The sequence below is a fragment of the Aythya fuligula genome, chromosome 7 (genome assembly GCF_009819795.1).
Source record: "Aythya fuligula isolate bAytFul2 chromosome 7, bAytFul2.pri, whole genome shotgun sequence".
Lineage (NCBI taxonomy): Eukaryota > Metazoa > Chordata > Aves > Anseriformes > Anatidae > Aythya > Aythya fuligula.
In genome coordinates this window covers 13,948,844-13,973,837 of record NC_045565.1, presented here as the reverse complement: position 1 = coordinate 13,973,837, position 24,994 = coordinate 13,948,844, and the positions used below count along the sequence as shown (strand labels likewise).

The following is a 24,994-nucleotide window of genomic DNA, read 5'->3' as shown; positions in this document are numbered from 1 at the left end:
AGCATTACTGTAGCTTTGAAGATCTAAAGATATATAGGAAACAAGGTTTATGGACAGAAGGACTGATACTGTAATATTGTAATCATTAGACAAGCTAATACAAAAGGAAAAAACATTTTTGGGGGAGCATCTGAATAAAAATATCACTTTTTAGATATTATTTTATTAAAATAATGCAATGAGTAATTAAATAAAAGTCAGGTAGCAGGAGAACAGAACAAAAGAGCTATTACCTTCACTCTTGCCAGGTCATGGGGATTAAGGACTGAACCCTGATAAAATTCCACCTGAGTGAAGTGTCGTTTAAAGAGAGCCTCCAGCTCAAGGTTAGGGGAGATACTGCATCGAGAAGAGGAAGAAAACACAAGAGCAAACAAGAATTTAGTTTCCATAACAGTCCCAGTTTACTTCATTTATTTATAAACTGACCCATTTATTTATTAGGTGCTCAGACTTCTGCTGATGCTTTTTCTGTGGTGTAGAAACAGCATGTAGTACTTAAAAGACAAATACTATACTGCTTATACTTCCTCTCTTCTGTCTACGGCACATCTGGCCCATTTAATTGTGCCACTCTGCATGTTCATCATTTGTCACTTTTTCACATATGTGAATCCAGAAGAACTGGTGCAAAAGTTTAAAAACATCCTCTCACAACATTTTCCATAGAAATCATCTGCTAATGCAACAATCCTCTGTACCTACCACTCTCAAAATGGTTGATTGCATCAAATAAGAGAGCTCAATGTAAAATCACTAAAATCCAGGAAAGGAATCCCATCGGGACCCTTGTGGCCTGTAAGAACTAGAATTAAAACAAACGATTTTGCTCTGACTTTGTCTTATTTCATTCTGCCATAAATGCATGACTAAATTGAAGAGCATCTATTATATTATAATACATTATATTTTCAAGGGCACAACCTTGGAAATACTTTTCTTAAATAGCTATGTTACAGGTACATGAGATCATTCTGATGCCAGATGTTAAATTAATAAGCAAATAAAACAGATACATGCAAATATTTTTTGGGGGTGGGTGGAGGAATAAAAATAAATAATAAAAAAAGCAGGCACAAAAAAGTAGACAGGTGCTGAACTCCCTTTATAAGCATATATAGTTTTGCAATTCCTATCACCATCACTGTGGAAATTCACTTTCCTCTTGCAGTCAATTCCTGTACTTCCTTAGAACTGGCAAACAAGAAAACAAATAAAGTAGTACCTTGAGGATATCATCTGTAATTCAATTTAAAAGGTATAGATAAGAAAAATTGTACAAGTGCTGATTCTTAGTTTTCCAGCTTCATTTGTTGAATTATCACAAATGATTAGCTTTTAATAATTTTCTTTAACAGGAATAAAAGTACAGAACTTGCTGCTAAATACAGAAATATCACTTATTCATAGTTTAAAGGACTTCAAAACAGATGCTACTCCAGATCAGAAAATAATCTGCCTCTCTCCCAAGCACATGGCTATTTCTAACAAGTTCTTCCATAGGTACACCTATTTCGTGTTACATCACTTGTTAGAGCCTGTAACTAATATCAACCACCTTAAGGCATTCTTCCAAATCTCACCTGAAAAAAATGCAAGAGACAGCATGTGTAGGTATGTAGGGTAAAAGAACAGTACCAAGTATGGTAACAAGAATTTCTCTTCTACCTTCACTATAAAGTAATGCATTACATTACTTTACAAGTTAAAACTACCACATACACACTAAAACTATTTCTGTGCCCACATGTTTCTTTTTATAAATCTTGTTCAATACAAAATATGCACTTTTTCCTTGTGAAATGAAAAGTGAAAAAATATTTTCAGAGAGCATAAGTTCATACAACACACAGCATTTTTCACTAGTTTTGCAGATTTTACCAATTATGCTAGTTTCAAAAAAGTATCTTATGCTAAAGAACTCTCACATCTATTTATTAGTATTTCACTATATATTTTTTTCTCATAATTAAACTCCTATTTGAGATATCTAAACCACGGTTGACGTGACTGGCTCTGAAATCTGTTTGCTTGAAATACTCATACAAGTGGGCTTAGCAATGCATTATAAAACAATTGCACAAAAATACTTTTCTTAAAAATGCTTCTTGTATTTCTTTCTTGTATTGTTTAAAATAATTTTTAAAATATGTTATTGTTTATTGTTTATTGTTTAAAATATTTTTTAAAATAATTAAAAAAATTGTTTACAAGCTTCTTTCTTGTATTGTTAAAAAAAAAAAAAAAAGCATATATTCATTTTACAGTTGTTTGGAGTTTGAAAGGTCCTATATCTTCCCCCACAACATATTACTTAATTCAATGAGTTTTAGTAACATGTGATAGGACTTATATTGAAAATACTCACTTATGCAGAAAGACGATTTCTACGTTGACATCATCCCTATCCTTGTGCAGGAAGTCCTTCAGGAAGTTGGACACACTTTCAAGTGTTATGTGACCACAGACAACTATGTGCCTGTTACAGAAAAATCACCGTTAATTTCACAAAGAAAGTAAAACAAGCAAGCAAGAAAGCAAAGAATAAAACAGTAATTTATTGGCCAAAAGAGTATTAGTCATCTTGACATTTCTCTAACACCTAATTCCACAAAGTCAGAAAAAATAAAACATCAATTCCAAAAGGTGATTTTCAATTCATAAAACATATACATTTTCACCTGCAAAGATTATTATCAACAAACCATTTGGTCAAGCATACTGCCCATTTAAGAGCAAGTGGCATCATTTATATACATATTTATTAGCTATATTAACCGGCCCATTTCAGTCATATTTCTCTATTTTACACATATGTTTTAAAAATCTTTGCTTCCTTTACCGAGAGATACTATTAAATTTTATTTATTTATTTATTTATGACATGATGAGACAACAAATCTCCCTAAAATTATTCTATTTTTTCCACAGTTAAAAGCTGACAGTTTGGCCAATGAAGGCAGCACAAAGCTTGCCAATTATAGGCCATAAGTAATTAAAAAAAAAAAATCCTGCTGTAAATCCTACAGGGAGAATACATTACAATAAGAAATCATTAATTAACACACTATTGCAGTAGATTGATTAAAGAACCAAAGCTTGAACTAAGGTTACAAAGGTACTCCACATTTTTCCATTTATACTGAACAGATGTATCTGACTGTGCAAAATGGAAGCACATACCAACATATACATTCTTGAATTATACAAGAAGCTGAGGAAAAGGCCTAGGAAATTGCACTCTTCCTGACTTAATGGATCATTGTTCCTTCATTATTGTAAAGCAAAGTCCAAAATTTTCTTGATTAGAATATCCTACATTGTCTCTCAGTTTCCTTCACGGAATAAACTCAACCCATATTCCATTACTCTGTTTTGTGACATTACTCCATTACTGTTTTATGACAGATGGTGATTCTGATACGTCTAGTGCTAATATTTCCAGTCATCGCGTTGCTTACAGAAGTCAGGAGGATGGACAAGGTGATACAGACAATTACTGAACTAAGAAAACCAGCTTCGTTACAGTCATATGGTCTACACACAAATGCTTACAGAGACATAATTTCACAAACATATACAACCACTTGAGCTGCCAAATCTGAAGCATGGTATTTCAAAGGGAAAAAATAGACTGCCCAACCCTCACTTATTTCACAATTATTCTGTGGACAATTCAGTAATGCAGAAAGCCCATAGGCTGGAAACAACAAATAACAGGTGGCAGCAATGATTACTAATGGAATGGGCCTATTCTTGCTTCGTAATTTGGTGCTTGATGAAATGTGTGTGAAAATTGCACAGAACTCATTGGAAAAAGGATAATGATGCAGAGCAGAGAATAAATCAACAGCATATATCATGGTGTAAATAATATCACCTTCACTGTACTGTTACTTTTGCATTGGTTCAGGTGGTCACTAGGAAAGCAAAACACAGTATCAGACCAGTCCAGCACACTTTATGGTATTGTTCTACTACTACCACTTCTATAAACAGCATAGGACAGTTTAAAAGGCTTATTTAGAAATATGATAATTTCAAACACTCCTCTTGTATGAGTTCTCAGTGACATCACCAGGCCTTGGATATAATTTTAGTCATAGTAACCATAAAAAAATATATACTTTTAATTCCTTTTGACAGGGAAAAAATATATGTTGACATGAGATATTTAACATAGAATTCGATACTACGAACTTTTATTGCTAAACTAGCTATCTGGATTGTCAGCTTTGGATTCACCAAGATTTAGCTCAATCTTAACGTAAGATTTTGGTGCAGAAGTATACAAAGCACTGTATGCTTCTCAGACTGTAAGCACAAAATCCCTAACTTCAAGCCTTACTGTTTTATGACATAGTAAGCACAATATCAGAAAACAAGACAAAATATATTAGTTCATAACTTTTTGGTGCAAAAAGTCCCAGAGGTTTCTTCTGGGATCTTTAGAGCTTGGCAAAGTTTCCAGCAGCCTCTGTGCTGCATAAAACCATGCCTGAATTCCCAGTCTGAGAAGCACCTTTCCTCAGTTTCCCTAAGCGATCAAATCACCTGATCTGCTGGCACTGCGTGTGCATGTATTATTGTGCATACAGTCTGATCAGAGGATAATAGCCTTTAATATAGGAGAAGATATGATTTCAAGCACTAAGATTCCCGCACTATCAAATGGATGAATGTCCATGCATTAATGAATCCAATACATCAATGTAACTAGAATTTTTCAAGAAAGTTCAGATTCTGTAAAGATGTTCAATAGCTTTGAAAATATGGACTAACCAAGGAGAAAAACTACAGAACACATAGAGTTTGTAGCCCAAGTTAATCTATTACAGAAGAAATTTTCACAGGATTGCAAGATTACAGGATACATGAGGTTGGAAATGACCTCCAGAGGTCTTCTACTCCAAAAAACTCCCACTAAAAGCAGCTGCATTTGGAACAATAATTCACTCTTGCTATGATTCTCATTCAGTACGGTTTCATACCAATCTGATTCAGTGAAAATAAAACATTTGGCTGTCAAATACACTTGCATTTGAGCATCAGGACTGATTATTTTGGAAGTGTCAGAAGGCATCTGCACCATGTGTTCATTTTAGCACTCTGATTTTGAGTTATTTAGGCATTATCCTTTCTTCCTGTCTTTGCTGTTCTCAGGATACAAGACAGCATCCTGAGCAGTGACTGTAACAAAAAACTCTCCTGGTTTTCAAACAATGTTTTCTGATGAGAGACTAACATTAATTTTTGGTTGGAAACTCCCACAAAGAAATCTCCTTTTACCATAAATTATGTTTTTGCTTAGAAGTAGAAGAAATTGAAAACAGATTTCCTATTTGCCCAGAGAGAGTTATTCAGTACATTATCTTAGAAAACTAAGAGAGCTTATATTGTTCCAATCTGTCTTGTGTATGATCTGAAGATTTATAGCTTCCTCTGTTTGTGCCAATAATCACTCCTTTTCTATGCACCACCCAGTTTTTACATGCACCATGAGGTAAAGTAAAGCCAATATATTGGATATCTTTTGCTTGCAGCTGGAGGTGCTTGGTAGGAAAATACTGTATTAATAATTTTGGTTCAACAGAAATATCTAACCTCAGCATTTAGGTTTTGTTTATGAAAATCCTCAGAAGTAATACAGCATTCATCTAAATTATTATTTTCTTTTTGTTACCTAAAAAGAAATTTAGAATTTTCCCTATAATATTGAAAACTAAACTTCATGATTTTAGATATTTTCATTGCTGATAAGCATTCAGGAGGACTACTACTTCTGTAAAGTAACAGTTGTCAGTGCAACTGCACCAGAGGCAAAATTTGGTGAATATAAGAATGGAAATCCATACTACGTAATTGTAATGTTGCAAAAATCATCTTTTACAGAGAATACAAAGCCTATCAGGGAATATATGTCATCAAGCAATGGTGTCCGACTAATCCATTCTTCTTCCATATCCATCTTCCTAATGGTCATTAATTACCAAATACAGAAGAGTACACTTAAATAAGAAAATTATTCTACCCAGCTGAAATTCTCTACAATACCTTATTTTTTTCCTCTCAAGTACTGACAATGAAACATCATCTAAAAATGCAACAGCTCCTTATAAAGTAAACAATATTGCTGATATAAGGTCCCTACCCACCACAAATACAAATAGTTTCAGGAAGAAAAAATGAAACAAGCAAAAGCTAAAACATATAGAATTCCTACATGAGATAATTGAGAACATATGCTTAATCCATGTAAATAGCACTGTAAATGAAAACAGATCCACTGTGAACACAATTCTTCAAAAAGGATTTTTACATGGTTCTTCCTTCAGAGGACACAATACAAAATGCAAATCTTTTGCCTGTTTATTTTGAAAGAAATTATATCCATTTTATTGGAACAAGTATAAAGAACTTGAAAAAATTCACTTTAACTAGTCTGTCATAATAAATCAAAGATAATAAATAGAAAATTCTGTTCAGCATTCAGTTGAATACACAGTGTTCACTTGTCAAGTAACTGAATGATATATGGCACATATTGACCTAGATGTCTCTATAAAACTATAATATTTATATCAAATACATGTGCTCAGATATCTTTATCATCTTTCTGCTTAGTTTTCTGATCATACCTTTAACTATCAACCATCTCAATTCTTTTTTTTTTTTTTTTTTTGCATGCCAGTAGCAGACTGCTGTGGTTGAAATCAAAATGTCCTTCTAAAGTCTGTGTTGTTTTTTTTTTTACCAACAAAGGACAGGTCTCAGCCACTTTGTCTTCCTAACAGAAGTCAATAAATGTCAACAGATTCTGTAGATATGATCTTCTTGTTTATCTGTTAGATTAGTATATTTAAAGAACGCTGATGTATAATACCTTGCTAGCTGCTTGTGCTTTTATGATTTACCCCAATATTAAGATACTATTAATTCAGTTCAATTAAGTGACAATTCTACACTTGTGTTTGTGTCTCTCCCCCTATTACTCAGTTAAACACATGCCTTATTTTAATGTATCATATATTAATTTATATATATATCAATATATATATCAGATTAAAATAAATGGAAAATCATTAATGGCACTCATTTAAACATTACCTCTGATGCAGACATGAATTTAATGTGTGATCATTATATATATTAAGAACCAAGAAGAAATAATTTCAATTTCTTAAACTCAAACTTGTTAATGGGCACAAAAAATGTACAGCCACATACAAGACCCTGATTAGTTGTGAATTATGACAGCTACAAAACTGTGGCAAGCACATATATATATACAGGTTTCAGTCTTGCTCAGTGAATATTGGTGGTATGTCACTGGCAACACTTAAATGCTAGATAGTGTTTTTCTGAACCACATAGAAATAATACAGAAAAATTCTGTTATGTAGGTTCTCAGATATTTCATGCCCACCAAAGTGAGATTTGTACTAGAGAAGAGGCTTACTGAGTGCATTTCAGTGACTTTATTCCTGGATAAATGGCACACTCCCTTGTTTAAACTGCATATTACAGTGTGCATCTCAGTTTGTTTGCAATAGCATGTTGTCCTAAGTGATTCACTGTAAGCTTCTTTATTTCATCTTCCTTGCTCAGGTACAGTTAAATGAAATTACCTTACATTATCATGATCTAAGAACTTGTGCAACACTTGTCTATAAAGCAATTTAAGAAATAAAAGTTAATATTCTTAGCTTGATGCATGCCTATGAAACTGCAATCATAAGAAGAAAGCACAGTAATTTGTTTCTGCTGGGGTCTGGATTAGATGAGAGGCTTCCACCAATTTAAAGGACGAAGACTTATTCTTTCATTCAGTCTTGATGGTACTATAATCCCTATCTACAATACTTCTCCTTTCATAAAAATACCACAATATTAGACACAACACAGCTACATCACCATGAGAAATTAGTGCATAATTTAGTATAAAAAGAAGCAGTTAAAACTGTTAAATGTTACTGCATATACAAGAGGTCCATACTAGAAAGCTTGTAGTGCAACACAGGAGTAAACCGTATCTCCACTGTCATCATCTCACTTGCAAACAAACTTTAATCTGATGCTATAATCACACAAAACCCTAGGCTTCCTTATCAGACACCAGACACGCCCTGTTATTATTTATGAAATTCCTTATATTTTCTTCTGAGTTAATTGTTATGCTTCCACTATTACTCTTCAAAGTTGCCTTAGGGGCTTTTTGAATGCTCAGTAAGCCTTTACAGACAATGCAGAAAGTAGCAAAAGCTTTAAAATTTCTGAACATTTCATTCATGAATACAGCCAGTGCATTTCTTGCCATTGAAATCACCCCAAAGTGTCATGACTGATTTTCTGCAAGAGCACCTGAGAGGAAACAAAGAAGTCATAATTCCTTAAAACTTGCTGATTAATTCACCACTTCTGGCATCTCATGTTCCCTTTCCTGGAATGTCCACACTGAAAATCATGGCTTGTATATTTTGTGGAACATGGTAAATCAGGGAATTTATAGAACAGAGTCAGTCTTTCTTGAGACAAAATTTGGACAGCAACATCTACTACTTTGATGCCTAACCCAAAAAAGCTTTTTAAAAGTTTAGGCAGAGAGAATGAAAGAAGTTATTTATTTTTTTTTACACTTAACTAGAAGTATAAAATTATTCAGGATCTGAACGTGATTTGAGACCTAGAAGACTCTTTTAAAAAAAAAGTCATAATATTATTATATATCACTTCCCACACTTCCCTTCTTGCTTTCACAAGAATGGATATATTTAATAAGTATGCAAAAATGAGGGGAAAAGTCTGTCCTATTACTTCTATCTGTCAGTCTATTTAACACTCATCAGATTTTCTTTATCACTAAGTGAGACTTCATTTGAAACAGTGGGATTAGAAGAATGGCTAGCAGATGGAAAATAGAGACACCCCTGGGGATCATAATGCAATCCATGTCACATTCTCTTATTACAGCCTCATCCCACTGGAATATAGTATCTTACATCTTGTATCAAATTATTTAATATAATCTAATGTCACTTTCTTTGGAGCTATGTCTCATTACTGTTGCAAGTGGACCTTTGCCAAAGTATTTGGATAAGCTTTAAAAAAAAATTGTTCTAATTTTTAATCAAATTCAAATGTCTAATGAATCCAAGATGGTCTGTCAACTTAAATTATCTGTTTGTCTTTCTGTTTACCATATCTATCTGTCTGCAGTTTTTATTTTTCTCTGTGAAGTTTAGTTATTGAATCCCATGTTTCCTTCTGGAAGGAATCTCTAACAGATGATTCTTCCCATTGACTTACTGATGACTTGCTAATTTATGGCTTATAAACTTCAGAAATCTGAAGAAATCTCTGGGAAGTAGAGCAGATCATGAGAGAAAGGAAACAGGGTATTTGAATAGCTTATACAGTAAAGAACTGTGATGGCATTAAAATACAATGTTTAATCTTGAACATTAACTAGAGTAATATGTAAAGATCATTTAAAACATCCTTTGAAAATTTAACAAAATTTAGTTTATTTACTATCAGGGCAACAAAAAATAATAAAATTCCCTTTCACTGTCTATATTCATGTGAAGCCATGTTGTTGCCTCATAAAGAGTTTTCATTGGAGCTGATAGGAACATTGCATACAAAAGAAAAAACATTTTAGACCAATAAATTAAAAAGTAATAATTAAATGCAGAGGAAATAATGGAAAAGAAAGAAACAAACAAACAACAAAAAACACATTAAGTTATCCAGAGCCTCTTTCAGTTCATCAGTTTACCAGTGTTGTTTCCATCTGTTTTCTAGAGCTTTGTGCAGGCTAACTTACAAAAAGATAATGCCTTCAAATGGAAAATACTTCACAGAATTAAAATCCAGTCTGAATATATGAATGCATAAATACAAAAATGAAAAAACTTACTAGGAACAATCTTGATTCTCAAATAAATGAGTAAATTCTGAATAAAAAGTTAATTACAAATTATCAGATGTAAAACATATCTGAATCTTCAACCAAATCTCAGACCAGACCTGGATAATATGAAGGTTAACAAGAAATAAGAAAATATGTGTTTATATATGTATGGCTTAATAGGAATAACAGACTATTTTTAAAGCCCTATTCCGGGTAGGACTGAAAGTGTAAGCTCCAAACATCAGAAAAAGCACATTAGCAAAATTTTAGTGATCCCCAAACCAAAAGTTTATTGAAGAAAAATTCAGTAAGTCACTCAAAAATTCAAAAGTCACTCATGTATGACTTAAAGCTTGAATTCTATAGTTAAGAGGTTAGATGGAGCACTTTGGAAAAGCATCCAAAGCCAAAGTGATCACTCTTCCATCCTTCCAGATGTATATAGGTTAACATGAGCTAACCTGTAAGCTTATTGCTCTTAGTCTAAAAAATAATAGTCTACCAGCACAATGAAATTCATAATAGCATGACCTTTTCATCCCTCTATGATACTTCAGTTAAAAAAGGACCCCTTCAATACTATTTCATGAGCTCTACAGGCATGTAACAAAGATCCTGAGATCCTGAAAAGAGTAAGGCATCCTGTAAGTCTTAAAGAGAAAAGAGCTAAATGTGGATAGCATGTACGGAACTGGCTGATGGTCTCAAAATTATTCAGAAGAATGGCAAATATTAATATCATAAACATTCAAACTGTATATCATTTCGGTTTGTTAGTGATAAAAACAAATGTCAAAACCAACCAACCAAAAAGAAAAATTGTAAAACCTCTCCTGCTTTTATATATAGATACATATTATTTTCTAAATTGATGTCTAATCTAGACCTTTGTAGAACTTTTATAATATTGTAATAAATAGATCATATCTTTTCCTTCTCCACCCCATAACTTGTTAAATCTAGCTTTTATCTCCAGTATTTTGTCTATTAAAAACACTAGTTATTAATAATAATAGTTTTTCACTAATTTACTGAACATTTACTTTATTTTCTCACCTTCTGCATTAAGCAGATTTTATGTAAGTCTATGCTAATAAGATTCTATGTCCTATAGAATATTGCAGATATTTTTCACTGTGATGACATTATGCTTAGTGATGAAACAATTAATTAGAGTTTAACTTTCATTATAAATTTTTGTCTACTGTGTATTTCAAAAGCATTCATCATCTTCAGAAAGCATAAACGTGACTCACATAAGTCTCACAAAAATTCTGTCAGGTAGTTACCAGTCTATTACAATAAATAGTATTTTTCTATAATACTTAAAGTATTTTATTATATCAGTAAAACATTGGATAATATATATAGAATATAATATGCATTATCTGCTTTGCAAAAATTATTTCCACAAAATGTAAAATCATATACTACAGAATTAATCCACAGAAATGGATGGAAAGACAGGAAGTAGAAACAGCAGTACTGACTGATGTGAGCAGTAGTGGCTCACGTGATATAACAGAAACTACGTAGAAAACTAGAAAATTAAGGAGGTTACTCTATTGTTATCATAAGATACCTCTTATGAACATTTAAAAACAATATTTTTCAAGTTCTGATTGCTTCTTACGTCTGAATTTTATTTTACAGTTACATCTTAGATATCTTAGATTTATATTTATTTTAATATCAATGGTCTTCTCCATGTCATTTGTATTTAGTGGTGATTCTAGCATGAAAAAATTGTTTTGCGTAAAACTAAACTAACTAAACTTAGAAAGCCCTTTTTTTTTTTATCTACTGACTAAAACTTTAGAGAGTGTTCTGATGAACTTATCTGTGCACAGTAGCAAAGCAGCTGTTTAACACAAATCTCATTACCTATCAGATCTCACTGTTTACAAATCTGAAATTCAAGACAAGGATTATTATCCTTTTGGGTAACTTTTGTTTGTTTGTTTGTTTTCTTTCCTTTTTTCTTTTTTTTTTTTTCCCCACTTGGTTGCAATTGTGAAAATTAATTATCAAATGACACCTGTCATCAAATGTGTATGTTTGATCTTAGTCACATTTTGTATAGATATGCTGGTGTGCATTTTGCTTTATATGCAACAGCAAGTACTGTTGCTGTTTTAACAGATGAGACTTCAGTCAAAGGCTGTAATAATATTCCTACTTTACATTCTGTGAGACCTTAGAAGTCTCATTACAGGAATATATTATTAAGCAGAGATTGTAAATCATATTAAAAATAAAATAAATAAAAAAAAAATCCCTGTGGAAATTTCTAACAAAGCTATCTAGTAGTAGATTTAACCAGTGATAACTGCATACAGAGAGAGAAGTATGTATCTTTATTGTGGGAAATTATTCCTAGTTTATGAGACCTTTGGGGACCTTACTGGCTGAAAAATAAAATGAAATGTGAGATTAAAATTGCTGGTGTTTTCTTTTTTTTTTTTTTTTTTTCTCCCTTTAGGAAGTGGAGCCTGTAGAACTTTTTATGCATACATTCCATCTCCCAGTTCAACAGCTACAATTCTTTAGTAAGACTGTCCTTGTAATAATAAAGCATATAGTGCAATCCTTAAAAGATATGAAATCATATGTTAATTTTAACTACCCATCTAGATTTTTAGTAGTCATATGGAAGCATGTTATTCCACAGACATAATTCATGAGGACACATTATATATATAAATACTACAGATTCCATGTACTTATCTATTTTGGATAAAGAATTAAAAGTGCACACTTTTGCTATTTTAAGAGTTGAAACGATCCCTTTCAACAAAATTCAGCTGCTTTCATTTTCTACATGCATTTAATTTTATCTGAAAATTTTCTGACACTAGAAATAGAACAACTGTAGTTTCTCATTATGTTTGCTGCCAGAATCTATGCTTGGTTGTTCAACTAAAGACCTTATATTGCTAATTACTACCACATGTCCATATCCCAAGCAAAGGAAAACTTATTGGTTCTGACAATCCATTCTCTCATCACTGAATTCTAAATGAAAACTTAAATTTTGGCCAAACATAACATTTCATCAATCTTGTTCTACTGACTGCAAAAGCAACATCAAACAGGGATTGTTAATAGCTTTTTACTGTGCAGTTCCCAAGCTTAGATTCTCTGATGAAAGACCCACATGAGCAAAAGACTTCTTTTAACTACTTAGTAATTAACATTTGAACCAGAAAACAATGCATAAAGTAAATTGAACATTTAGTATGTTGATGACAGAGATGAGTTCCAATCGGCAAGTTATATGGGCAGTAGAGGTCAGCAGAGAAAGCACTAATGACAGTGAGCTAAAAACAAACAGATAGTGCATATAAAGACAAAAAGAAAAGGTGAGAAATTAAAATGAAGAATGCCCCAAAGCTATCAGGAAGTCTTTGATCTAGAGTTGAGGTTTTCAGGATATGGGGTTCTGACTGAAGATCGAGTCCAAGTTCAGAGACATCTGAGCAATGCTAGGTACTAGTGACAATGTAGAAGGGGGGAGACTACAACTCTGTATGCAAAATAGTTTTAAAGCCACATTTACATCTGCCATAACTCTTTTGTAGCTTCAAAACCAAAAACGTCAATTCTCCATTTAGAAAACCTCTCTTGAGAAAACAGGTATGAATACAAGTATGAAGCTGAGTAGGCCTCTGTTACAAATAAACATTCTGGGAAATTAATGACACTTCTTTCAGAAATACAGTGCAAGTTTCCAACATTAGTGTTGGCCAGAAAAGAAAAAACAAAGCAAAACAGAACAAAACAAAAAAAAACAAAACAAAAAACAAAACACAACACTTTAGACATTTGAGGGTAGCTTAAAAATAGAATTATTGAAGTTGTCATTTATATGCTTATTATTCGTTAAACATTACTATAAGATATAACTAACACCAACAACAACAAAAAAAGGATCGATCTACCTGGCAATGTAAATCAGTACTCTTGAATTAGTTCTATGGGGAATTTGCAGTCTTTCTGCTCCACAAAGAGGAGAAAGAATTTACCATAATGCACATCTATGAAATGATGCATGGGTGATAATTTGAAAGGAACAAGGTGAAACTTCTGCTTGAAGTACAGAGAGGGACAATTAATTAGATATGTTTCTTGGAGATCTTTCCTATTGTTCTATGGAAGCAATTTCATATAACTTGTTGTTCAGGGCAGATGTATTTTTTTATAGTGAAAAGTGAATTTCATAATGATATGTAATGACACAGAGGATGGCAACGTTAATGGTGATATAAAGAAGAAAATAATATATCTATAAGTACATCTAGTTCATTAAAGGCTATACGCCATCAGGTCTAGATGCTGGGAATGCCATAATAAGCTAGTTTTAACTTGGTAAAGAAACAGGCTTTCAAAAGAAATGAAATGAGCTAATGTGGTCTAATAAAGGTAGCTGTTGCTAGAAGACAAAATTATTATCATACTTCACTGATCCTAAAGCTACTACTTTCTCTTCTTAAGATAGACTTTACAAGGTTAGTGGAAGAGATCACTTTAAAAACCCCTCGTCATAGATCCTAAAACTATGATTTTGTGCAATATCCATTTACAGTTGATAGTTGGTGCATGAAATCTGAATCTGTTTCAATATTTTTCATATTGAAAGATTTCCTACTGAAGGTTTTTCTTATTCAAACAGCACTATTAATTGCCTGACAGAGTTATGGAATAACCTGATCAACATAAATGTCTTATTTTTTACAACAGCAAACTGGAGTTTTGTAGTCTGAGTGGTATCCAGGTTTTCTTGAAGAAGGGCCAAAATGTTGTGACTTGTACCACAGCATAGCCCAGGTCTCTGTAGTGTGACAATTCTCCAGTGGTAACATCTGATATCAAAGAATACAGCCTTTTAAGCTGTAAGTCAGCTATTACCACCTTCAGGGGCTGTTCAAAGTCACACAACCACACCTGTTTTTTTTTGACTTACTTTCTGCCTCGAGTTGAGTTAAAAGTCCCGCCGTATTTCTTCCGATTAAGGATGAGAGCAGCAATTTCTGGCACGTAGCGAGCAAACATTGCCTACATGCATGAAACAAAAAAAACAAAAAAAAAAGAAACAAAAAAAAAAAAGAAACAAACAAACAAAAAAAAAAAAAAACAACAAAAAAAAAAAAGAAAATGGCATGCAGAGAGTGTTCTACTGCAGCAGAGGCAGCAGAGCCTCTTGGGATACTTACTTTCTTCCACTAACCGCACTATAGGAACCACCATATTTCTTGCGGTTTCCTATTAACTCTATGATTTCAGGGACGTAGCTGGCAAACATGGCCTAAGAAGAAGATAGGAGACAGAAGAAAAGACTAAAAAGAGAGGCCAAAGAAAGGGGGATGATGAATATTTTCAGAAGATATATATATCTTTAAGATCTGAAAATGCGAAAGAATTAGATCTGGGAAGGTGTTTAAAAAAGAAAATTTTAAAAAAGTAAAAGTTCTTATCAAACAAAACATGAGGGTTCAATGTAAAAGTTGGTCTTGGAGAAGATGCATACTTTATAAATTAAGAAAATGGTAAAAAGAGGGAAAATGGGCTCACAAAACAAAACAAGAACAAAATGAATTCAAACTGTAATTAATCATAAAGTACAGTTATGTTTAATTCTTCCTGTAAAGGGGAGGGGAAAAAAACTATCCATCTCCACTGCAAAAACCAAAACCAAAACCAAGTAGTACCATAATGGTTGCATTTCTATTTTAAAAGACAGACTTGTTCCCCTGTGATTAGGATTTAAACAAACACAAAAAGATGTAGTGAGGGTCAATGCCCCTGCTGAGAAACAAAACAGTCACCACCACCACCCCCAAAAAAAAAAAAAAAAAAGGGAAAAAAACCACAAAAGTTTATGTTTTTTAAAAGGATTGGAATAACATGTGATAGGAAAAAAAAAATAATAATTAATAAAGGGTTTAAGGAGAAAAAAAAAATATTCTGCCATGTTTTGTCCAACAAACATCTTCCTTGTGGCTGGATACTTCGAAGAGCTACTGCCAGTTAGCATGGTCTCTCTCTTCATGTCAATAAACATAGATGGGAATACATATATATATATATATATATATATACGTGTGTGTGTGCGTCTGACATATATGGCATTCATAACATCAGTTATATACATATCACCTTTGTAAGATGTATGTATATGTGAAATCAATATATAAGAATAAAATAACAATACATGTGTATGTATGTCAATTAACATATGTTGTTAGTCATCTGTAAAGAACTTACCTTGCACTGTGTGAATAAATTTGCTGTTTTAGAGAGAAACATTGCAACAGGCCCCATAATATTATTAATATTGATATATAATAGAAAAGTTGACACAAGACAAGTAGCAACTTTGTTGCTATGTATGTACAGGACAAAGAACACCAGAATTTGCTGATATAAAAGGATTCTGGTTATGGCCATGGTTTGTGTGATAAACTGTGAGTTAAAATTGTACTACATGACATGAAAGGATGTTTGAAATTAAAGAGAATGTGGTTTGCCACCAGGATCCGGCAAGCTGCTCTTTAAGGCAGTCCAAAGCCACAGTGTTTGTTGGAATTCTGGGAAGGAACACAGAAGGGTGGGTAGACTTCTGAAACCGCAAAGTATCTCTAAGTAACAACAGCATCCTCAAAAAATGCCCTACACTCGGTCACTGGAAAGTAAAAAACTAGGAATAAGTTTATAAGTGGAAAGGCTAAAGCACTTCATGTATTCACATGCATTATGCATTTAAGTGGGACAATAACAATCCTGACTCCACTACCTGACAAGCTCTGCCAAATATTAATCTACAAAATAAAATATGGTGTGCGTCAAACTTATTTAAGAGTTCAATAATTAATTTTAATTTACTAAGCCATATATTATTATTTCTTCAATTATAGCACTGAGATATAAAAGGTCAAGTTTTAATGTAGAAGGAATAAATAATAAGTAATAAAATTATTATTTTACCAATCCTCCAAGGATGAAGAAGACCATGAAAAGGCGACCAAGGGTTGTTTTTGCATAAACATCTCCATAACCAACAGTGGACATTGTAACCATCAGTAAATAAACACATTCCCAATATGTTAGCTGTTGATTATTTTGGAAATTTTCCCATGGATCCCCTGAGTTCTCCACCTAAAATGTACAAGAAAATATATTATTAATAACTAAAGAAGTAACAAAAATCAACTCTACTGATAAAGATATATATATATATCAGCATCACAGAATTATCTAGGTTGGAAGAGACCTCAAGATCATCGAGTCCAACCTCTGACCTAACACTAACAAGTCCTCCACTAAACCATATTGCTAAGCTCTACATCAAAATGTCTTTTCAAGACCTCCAGGGATGGTGACTCCACCACTTCCCTGGGCAGCCCATTCACAACCCTCTCAGTAAAGAAGTTCTTCCTAATATCCAACCTAAAACACCCCTGGCACAATTTAGCCCCTTCCCCCTCATCCTGTCACCAGGCATGTGGGAGAACAGGCCAACCCCCACCTCTCTACAGCCTCCTTTAAGGTACCTGTAGAGAGCGATAAGGTCGCCCTTGAGCCTCCTCTTCTCCAGGGTGAACAAACCCAGCTCCCTCAGCCTCTCCTTGTAAGACTTGTTCTCCAGACCTCTCACCAGCTTCGTCGCCCTTCTCTGGACTCTCTCGAGCACCACCATGTCCTTCTTGTAGCGAGGGGCCCAAAACTGAACACAGTACTCGAGGTGCGGCCTCACCAGAGCTGAGTACAGGGGGACGATCACCTCCCTAGCCCTGCTGGCCACGCTGTTTCTTATGCAAGCCAGGATGCCGTTGGCCTTCTTGGCCACCTGAGCACACTGCTGGCTCATATTCAGCTGACTATCCACCAATACTCCCAGGTCCTTCTCTGCCTGGCAGCTTTCCAACCACTCATCTCCCAGCCTGTAGCTCTGCTTGGGGTTACTGCGCCCCAGGTGCAGGACCTGGCACTTGGCCTTGTTAAACTTCATACAGCTGACCTCAGCCCATCGGTCCAGCCTATCCAGATCCTCCTGCAGAGCCTTCCTACCCTCGAGCAGATCGACACACACACCTAACTTGGTGTCATCTGCAAACTTACTGAGGGTGCACTCAATCCTCTCATCCAGATCATCGATAAAGATATTAAAGAGGACCAGCCCCAGTACCGAGCCCTAGGGAACACCACTAGTGACCGGCCTCCAGCTGGATTTGACTCCATTCACCACGACTTTTTGGGCCGGGCTGTCCAGCCAGTTTCTAACCCAACAAAGCGTATGCCAGTCCAAACCACAAGCAGCCAGTTTCTTGAGGAGAATGCTGTGGGAGACGGTGTCAAAAGCCTTGCTGAAGTCAAGGTAGACCACATCCACAGCCTTTCCCTCGTCCACCCAGCGCGTCACTTTGTCATAGAAGGAGATCAGGTTCGTCAAGCAGGATCTGCCTTTCGTAAACCCATGCTGACTAGGCCTGATTGCCTGCTTGCCCTGTAAGTGCTGCGTGATGATACTCAAGATAATCTGCTCCATGAGCTTCCCTGGCACTGAGGTCAAACTGACAGGCCTACAGTTTCCTGGGTCTGCCCTCCGGCCCTTCTTGTAGATGGGCGTCACATTTGCTAGCCGCCAGTCGACTGGGACCTCCCCCAATAGCCAGGACTGCCGATAAATGATGGTAAGCGGCTTGGCCAGCTCCTCCACCAGTTCTCTCAGTATCCTCGGGTGGATCCCATCCGGCCCCATCGACTTGCATTCATCCAAGTGCCGTAGCAGGTCACCAACCATTTCTTCATGGATAGTGAGGGCCACATTCTGCTCCCCATCCCCTTCCACCAGTTCAGGGTACTGGGTATCCAGAGAGCAACCGGTATTGCCGCTAAAGACTGAGGCAAAGAAGGCATTAAGCACCTCCGCCTTTTCCTCATCTTTTGTAACTAAGTTCCCCCCTGCATCCAGTAAAGGATGGAGATTCTCCTTAGTCCTCCATTTTGCATTCATGTATTTGTAAAAACATTTTTTTGTTGTCTTTGATGACAGTCGCCAGATTGAGCTCCAGATGAGCTTTGGCCTTTCTAATTTTGTCCCTGCACTGCCTCGCAACATCCTTATAGTCCTCCCGAGTGGCCTGCCCGCTTTTCCAAAGATTGTAAACCCTCTTTTTCCTGCTAAGCTCAAGCTACAATTCTCTGTTCAGCCAGGCCGGTCTTCTTCCACGCCGGCTCGTCTTTGGGCACGTGGGGACAGACCGCTCCTGTGCCATTAAGATTTCCTTCTTGAAGAGCGCCCAGCCTTCCTGGACTCCTCTGCCCTTCAAAACCTCCTCCCAAGGGACTCTACCTATCAGTGTCCTGAACAGTTCAAAGTCGGCCCTCCAGAAGTCCAATACAGCAGTTTTACTGGTCCCCTTCCTGGCTTCTCCGAGAATGGAGAACTCTACCATTTCATGGTCACTCTGCCCAAGACAGTTTCCAACCATCACATCTCCCACCGGTCCTTCTCTGTTTGTGAAGAGAAGGTCAAATTTCTGTGTTGGCACCAGCCTCTGAGCCACGTGTTTATCAGGTGGGCTTTCCGTGTCCTCTCTGTACCCCTCCCTGCCACCGTAGGGATGGACGAAAACACCACCTGTACTCCCGCTCCATCCACTAACCGTCCCTGTCCCCTAAAGTCCTGTTTGATGTTCTGCAGGCTTCTCTCTTCCATGTCATCACTGCCAGCCTGGACTGTTAAAAGAGGGTAATAGTCAGAGGGGTGAAGCAGGTTGGGAAGCTTTCTGGCAATGTCCCTGACCCTGGCCCCAGGAAGGCAACAGACTTCCCTACAGGTAGGGTCAGGCCGACAAATAGATCCCTCTGTTCCCCTGAGAAGGGAGTCGCCCACAAGAATCACCCTTCTTTCTGTCCTGGTGGAGGCAGTCCTGAGGCGTGGAGTCAACTTCCTCGCCCTAGGCATCCTCCTGGGTAGACTTTCTATGTCTTCCTCAGCTGCTGGTCTCTCAAGCTCCAGGGCCTCAAACCTGTTGCGTAAGGGCATCTGTGAAGATGGGGCTGGTGGGGGAGGGCATCGCCTGCAATGTTGAGCAGGGACCTGTTTCCATTCCTCCTCAACTCCTAGGTCCCCTCCCTCTGCCCAACAGCAGCAGGGCAGGGGGTCCACCCCCATTTGGGGTGTCTCACCCCGGCACCTGTCCTTCAGGCCGCACAGGGAGTCGCTCCACAAGTCTATCTCCCGCTCACACTCCCTGATATCCCTCAACCTCTCGACCTCCTCCTTGAGTTCTACCACGAGGCGGACCAGGTCGTCCACCTGCTCGCACCTCATGCACACAGTCTCTTTGCCCCCCGCAGGTGGTAGCAACAGGCTCAGGCACTGCCTGCACCCGGAGACCTGAACTGCTGCAGTTTTGAGCGGGCAGTCGGTCTGGGTGTGTACAGGCTTCCTGGAGAGCGCACTATGCCTGATGTACACCATTGCAGCTGAGCTAGCGGTAGACCGCCGTTAGAGGAGGTGTTCGTATGGGTGGGGGGGAACGCACTGCCCTTCCCTTTCCTGCTTGCCCTGCCTGCGCGAACTGCCACACCACGCCCTGTTTCCCTGTCCTGTTAACTGCCACGCTCCTGGTCGCTCGCGCTCCCTAGGGGCAGCTTTCGAACAGCCGGGGAGGGGGCGCTGCTGGCTCTGCCTACGCCTCCTTCTCACCTCGTTCACCTCCCTCGCAAGGGCTGCCACGTCCTGGCGGCTCCCTTGAGTGCCAGCAAAATTAGCCCTGCCTGTCCGATCCCCCGCTCCGCTGCAGAACGCGTCTGCCCTGGAGCCAATCGCCTCGGCAAGTGGCCATGTAATATAAACTCTGAATGCTTTCCTGTGATTTATTTTGAAGAAACAGAGAACCTAAGCCTGCCCTTATTATAGCCTTATAGTTCTTCTGTCAATATGTGTAGTCTTGTCACTAATACTGTTTAGGGACAACATGTTTTTTCCCAATCACTACTAAATAATACAGGTATAAATTATTTATTTAAAAAGAACAATAGGGTTCATTTCATACCAGTTTGTTCAGATATTTTCCAGTCTATGTTACTTCTAATGCATTCATACTGCTTAATGTTTTTGTTTTGAAACATGCAGTTATTAATAGCATTAGTGATATGCTGAGTTTCATGATGCACTACTACACAACCATTTTTACTAATCATTATTGGAAAACTATTGTATGTGACAAAGGTAAGTTAAGTTATAACTTTATCAATGGGAAAGGAGTATACCCTCTATAATTTCTATTAAAAGTTGTTCCACAGTAGGATGCTTGGAGTTTGAGAATTCCTACAGCAGAGGTGTTTAAATAAATATATATATATATATATATACACACACACACACAACACATAACAAAACATCTGAAACTTCCTAAGAGTGAAAATTAAATGCTAAACATGTCTCCCTGGTAACCATTGACAGGACATTTGTGAATGGCACAAAGCTGTGCCAGGGGAATTTTCAGGCTACACACTAGAAGAATTTATTTACAATGAGGGTGATCAAACACACCCAAACATAGGCTTCCTAGCAAGACAGTTGATGCCCCATGCCTGTCAATGTTCAAGTGGCATTTAGATAATGTCCTTAATAATATGTTTTAACTTTTGGTTAGCTCTGAAGTGTCCAGGGAGCTTGACTTGATGTTTCTAAGTCTCTTCCAACTAAACTATTTTATTCTATTCTAAATGAATTCTGGGATAACTAGAAGATAAACAACTGAATTTCACGTTATATAGGTGAACATATGTACTGGGTCTGGCTGGAATGTTAACTTTCCTGGCAGCAGCCCATACAGTGCAGTACTCTGCACTTGTAGCTGGAACAACAGTGTTATCACACCAGTGTTGTGTCTACTGCTGAGCAGCAGTGGCACAGCATTGGGCCTCTCTCTAACCCTCCTAGGGGGTGGGCAAAAAGTGAGAAGAGAAACATCACCAGGGCAGCTGACCTAAACCAACCGAAGGGATATTCCATACCATGTGATGTCACACTCAGCAATAAAAGGTGGAAACAGGAAGAAGAGGGGAGGGGTGGGCTCTCGTGAAAATGTCGGTCCTCCTCCCGAACACCGGCTACATGTGTTGAGGCCCTTCTTCAAGGACGTGGTCAATCATCGCTCATTTGTGGGAAGTAGAGAGTAATTTCTTTCCTCCGCACTTCCACATAGCCTTCATTTGTTTTATTCGTTTGTTTTCCTCCCCCCCTTTTTTTTATTTTCCCTTTTCCCCTTTCCCTTTTTATTTCTCTTTAGTTAAATTGTTTAGTTCATAATACTATTTATTTAATTATTATTATTAATTGTTTAATTATTAAACAATTAATTTATTTTATTTAATTAAATTATCCTTATCTCAACCCATGAGTTGTTCTTTGCTTTACTTCTCCCCCTCCTCATCTAAAAAGAGGGGGAGTGAGAGAGCGGTTGTGGGGTTTAGCTGCCCAGCACGGTAAAACCACCACAACATATCACAAGGTAATTCAAGTAAAGTCAATTAAATTACTGTAGATTAACATGATTATCATCAAATTATAATATTACTCCAAAACCATTCCAGAATAACTTATTACTACTAGCACCTCAAAATTTTCCTGATTCTAAGTTGGTCTTAGAGGACAAGTCCTCTAGTCCGCATCCTTTGTCCTTAGTGGACAAATACTTCAAATACTTAAACATATTTAATTATATTGATTTAATAATTTAGGAAAAGCTTATGGTTTTAAATGAATACAATTGACATATATCTTTCATATAAAATAATATTAAAATTTATGAAAACATACATAATTCTATACTAAGTATCTTACATTTTCCAGGCATTTTTAAGAGCAGGATAAAAATGTATGAAAAAAAAAATATCTGTATTTAGTGAAGGATACATCTAAAAAAATGAAATTTAAGATCAAAACAGAAGGCATGCTATCCCGAATGTTAGCAATCCTGTTACTTCTGGTGGAAATACAGATTATTTTATTTTATTTTATTTTAATTTTCCTGGTACAACCATTGATTTACCAGGACCTCACTCAATTCAGACTCTACCAATCCCTTCCAGGAAGCACTTTCAGGTAGTTACTTAGGAAACATTGCCACCTACTGGTAAATTGCAATCGTTCAAGAAGTTGCATCAGTTCAAGCCTCATACTTAACTACTGCTGAACCCAAATAAAATGTTAATGACGTATTACTTACTATTCAGAACAAATTTTGAGTAAAAGTCTTAACAATTGGAAACTGTGATGTCTTTTTGTTTGTTTGTTTGTTTTTTAATTGTACTCAGTAGATGTACCAAGGGGTTAATCAGAGCAAGAAAATTTCAAGTAATAGAGTAACTCAAATAGCAGGTGATCCATGAAAAAAGCGGAAGAAATATTTTCAAACATACTTACCAAATGTATGAACCCAGCTGCTGTCAGCCATGTGCTGATAAATATAGAGCACAGATTCACAAGCTTGATGGAATTACTGTGGAGGGTAAAAAAAAAAAAAAAAAAAAAAAAAAAAAAAAAAAAAAGTAATGTATACTGATATTTATCATTCGTTTTTACTATGTACTTGCATAAAACTGTATAATCTAGACACTGAAAGATTCTCATGATGATTTCTGAACAGAACCAAGCTCCCTAAATAAACCTTAATCAATGGCTTATGCGAAACATGTATTATTTTTGACTTTGCAGCGATCGCATTTGTGTAATTTAGATGGTTTGAAAGAGCTAACAAATGGATTGAAAAGGAAACAAACTACAAAAGTTCAAATGGATCTGAGAGCAGAAGGATGAACAGAAACCTTAGCTACATCTGGACTCCTAACAAGATAAATAAAAAAAGAAACCTTCCAGAGAAATGAAACAAACTCTTTTTAGTCTCACTAAGTAGTATATGCCCTACTGTAGTCAGAATTGATTTTGAAGCAAGTACCTCACTCTGAGTTCAGCAGGAAAATGCCATACTTAACAGCCTCTGGATGAGGTTTAGGTAAAGCTTGGTCCCTCTGTTTTTACAAAAATCACTATGATTTGAAAAGCTAGGAAGGATGTTCAATAAATATTCAATGAACTGAAGTTCATGTATTATTATGTCTAAATGATCTTAACCATTCATGAAATTGTATTGAAAGCAGCTGTCCTTTGGTTTTGGAAACACATCTAAGAAAGAGCGAAGCCTCAGAAAAATCCCTATTTTCCCCAAAGCAATATGTTCCAAAAGAAGAAAAATAGGGAAAAACTCACTATCAATGTGTATTACTACCATGCATTAATTTCTAAACAAAGTTGAGAAATGAACCTGGGAAATAAGGCAGACATTAGCTCCACTGGAGATTTCTTTTAAGAATTACAGTTGATGAAATGGGCATCTGTAGGGACTAGGAAAGATGCACAGTTGCTATAATGATTATTGTACTCAAAACTCTGATGTTATAACTTCAGTTTTGCAATTAATTGATGTTCATGCACATCAAAACATTCCCTGTTTCACTTTCTGGAGGTATGGTTGATTAACATTCATATTTTGTTGATGATCGCATTCAATCATAACACAAGACTCTAACCCATATGTTCTAAGATTAAACAAAATCATAAATAGAGAAACTCCTGATGTAATAATGCGTCAGCTGGTCTCCACATATTACTGTAATACAAGTAAATGCTAGCAGTCATTGAAGATAACTATTAACATAATTTGTCTGTAACAATTTTGCAAGTTTATTAAAAATTGCACCTTTTCTGTCCTCTATGAAATACTCCTGTTTCTACCACAGTCTAAATATAGATGAAGGATTAGTCACAAACATTTTCCTGCTCTTTAAGCTCTTTCCAACATCTGTGCAAAATCCCTTAACTGTGAGTCCTAAGTCCCTGTAGTTTTGTTGAAAAATATTAGAAAACAGTGAAGTGGAGGAGAGAAAATTTCAACTCAACAACAGACAATTCATTATATTTCATAAACATGGGAACTAAAAAAAAAAATATGAGTAAGATTCGCTTTATTTCAAACTAGGGAAACAAATAGATCATAGGCAGAGTGG

General features: G+C 36.2%; 1 protein-coding gene across 30 annotated transcripts in view; it reads right to left on the bottom strand.

Annotated features, from left to right (window-relative positions):
• The window catches only part of KCNMA1 (potassium calcium-activated channel subfamily M alpha 1), a 470,776-nt gene that overhangs the window by 135,695 nt on the left and 310,087 nt on the right, over positions 1-24,994 (bottom strand). For all 30 annotated transcript variants that reach the window (XM_032191476.1, XM_032191474.1, XM_032191475.1 and 27 more), the window contains 5 exons: positions 23,355-23,430; positions 16,898-17,068; positions 15,127-15,218; positions 2,369-2,479; positions 234-339 (listed from right to left, as the gene is read on the bottom strand). In XM_032191476.1, coding sequence (XP_032047367.1) covers positions 234-339; positions 2,369-2,479; positions 15,127-15,218; positions 16,898-17,068; positions 23,355-23,430 — 556 coding nt within the window. The remainder of the gene's footprint in view (positions 1-233; positions 340-2,368; positions 2,480-15,126; positions 15,219-16,897; positions 17,069-23,354; positions 23,431-24,994) is intronic.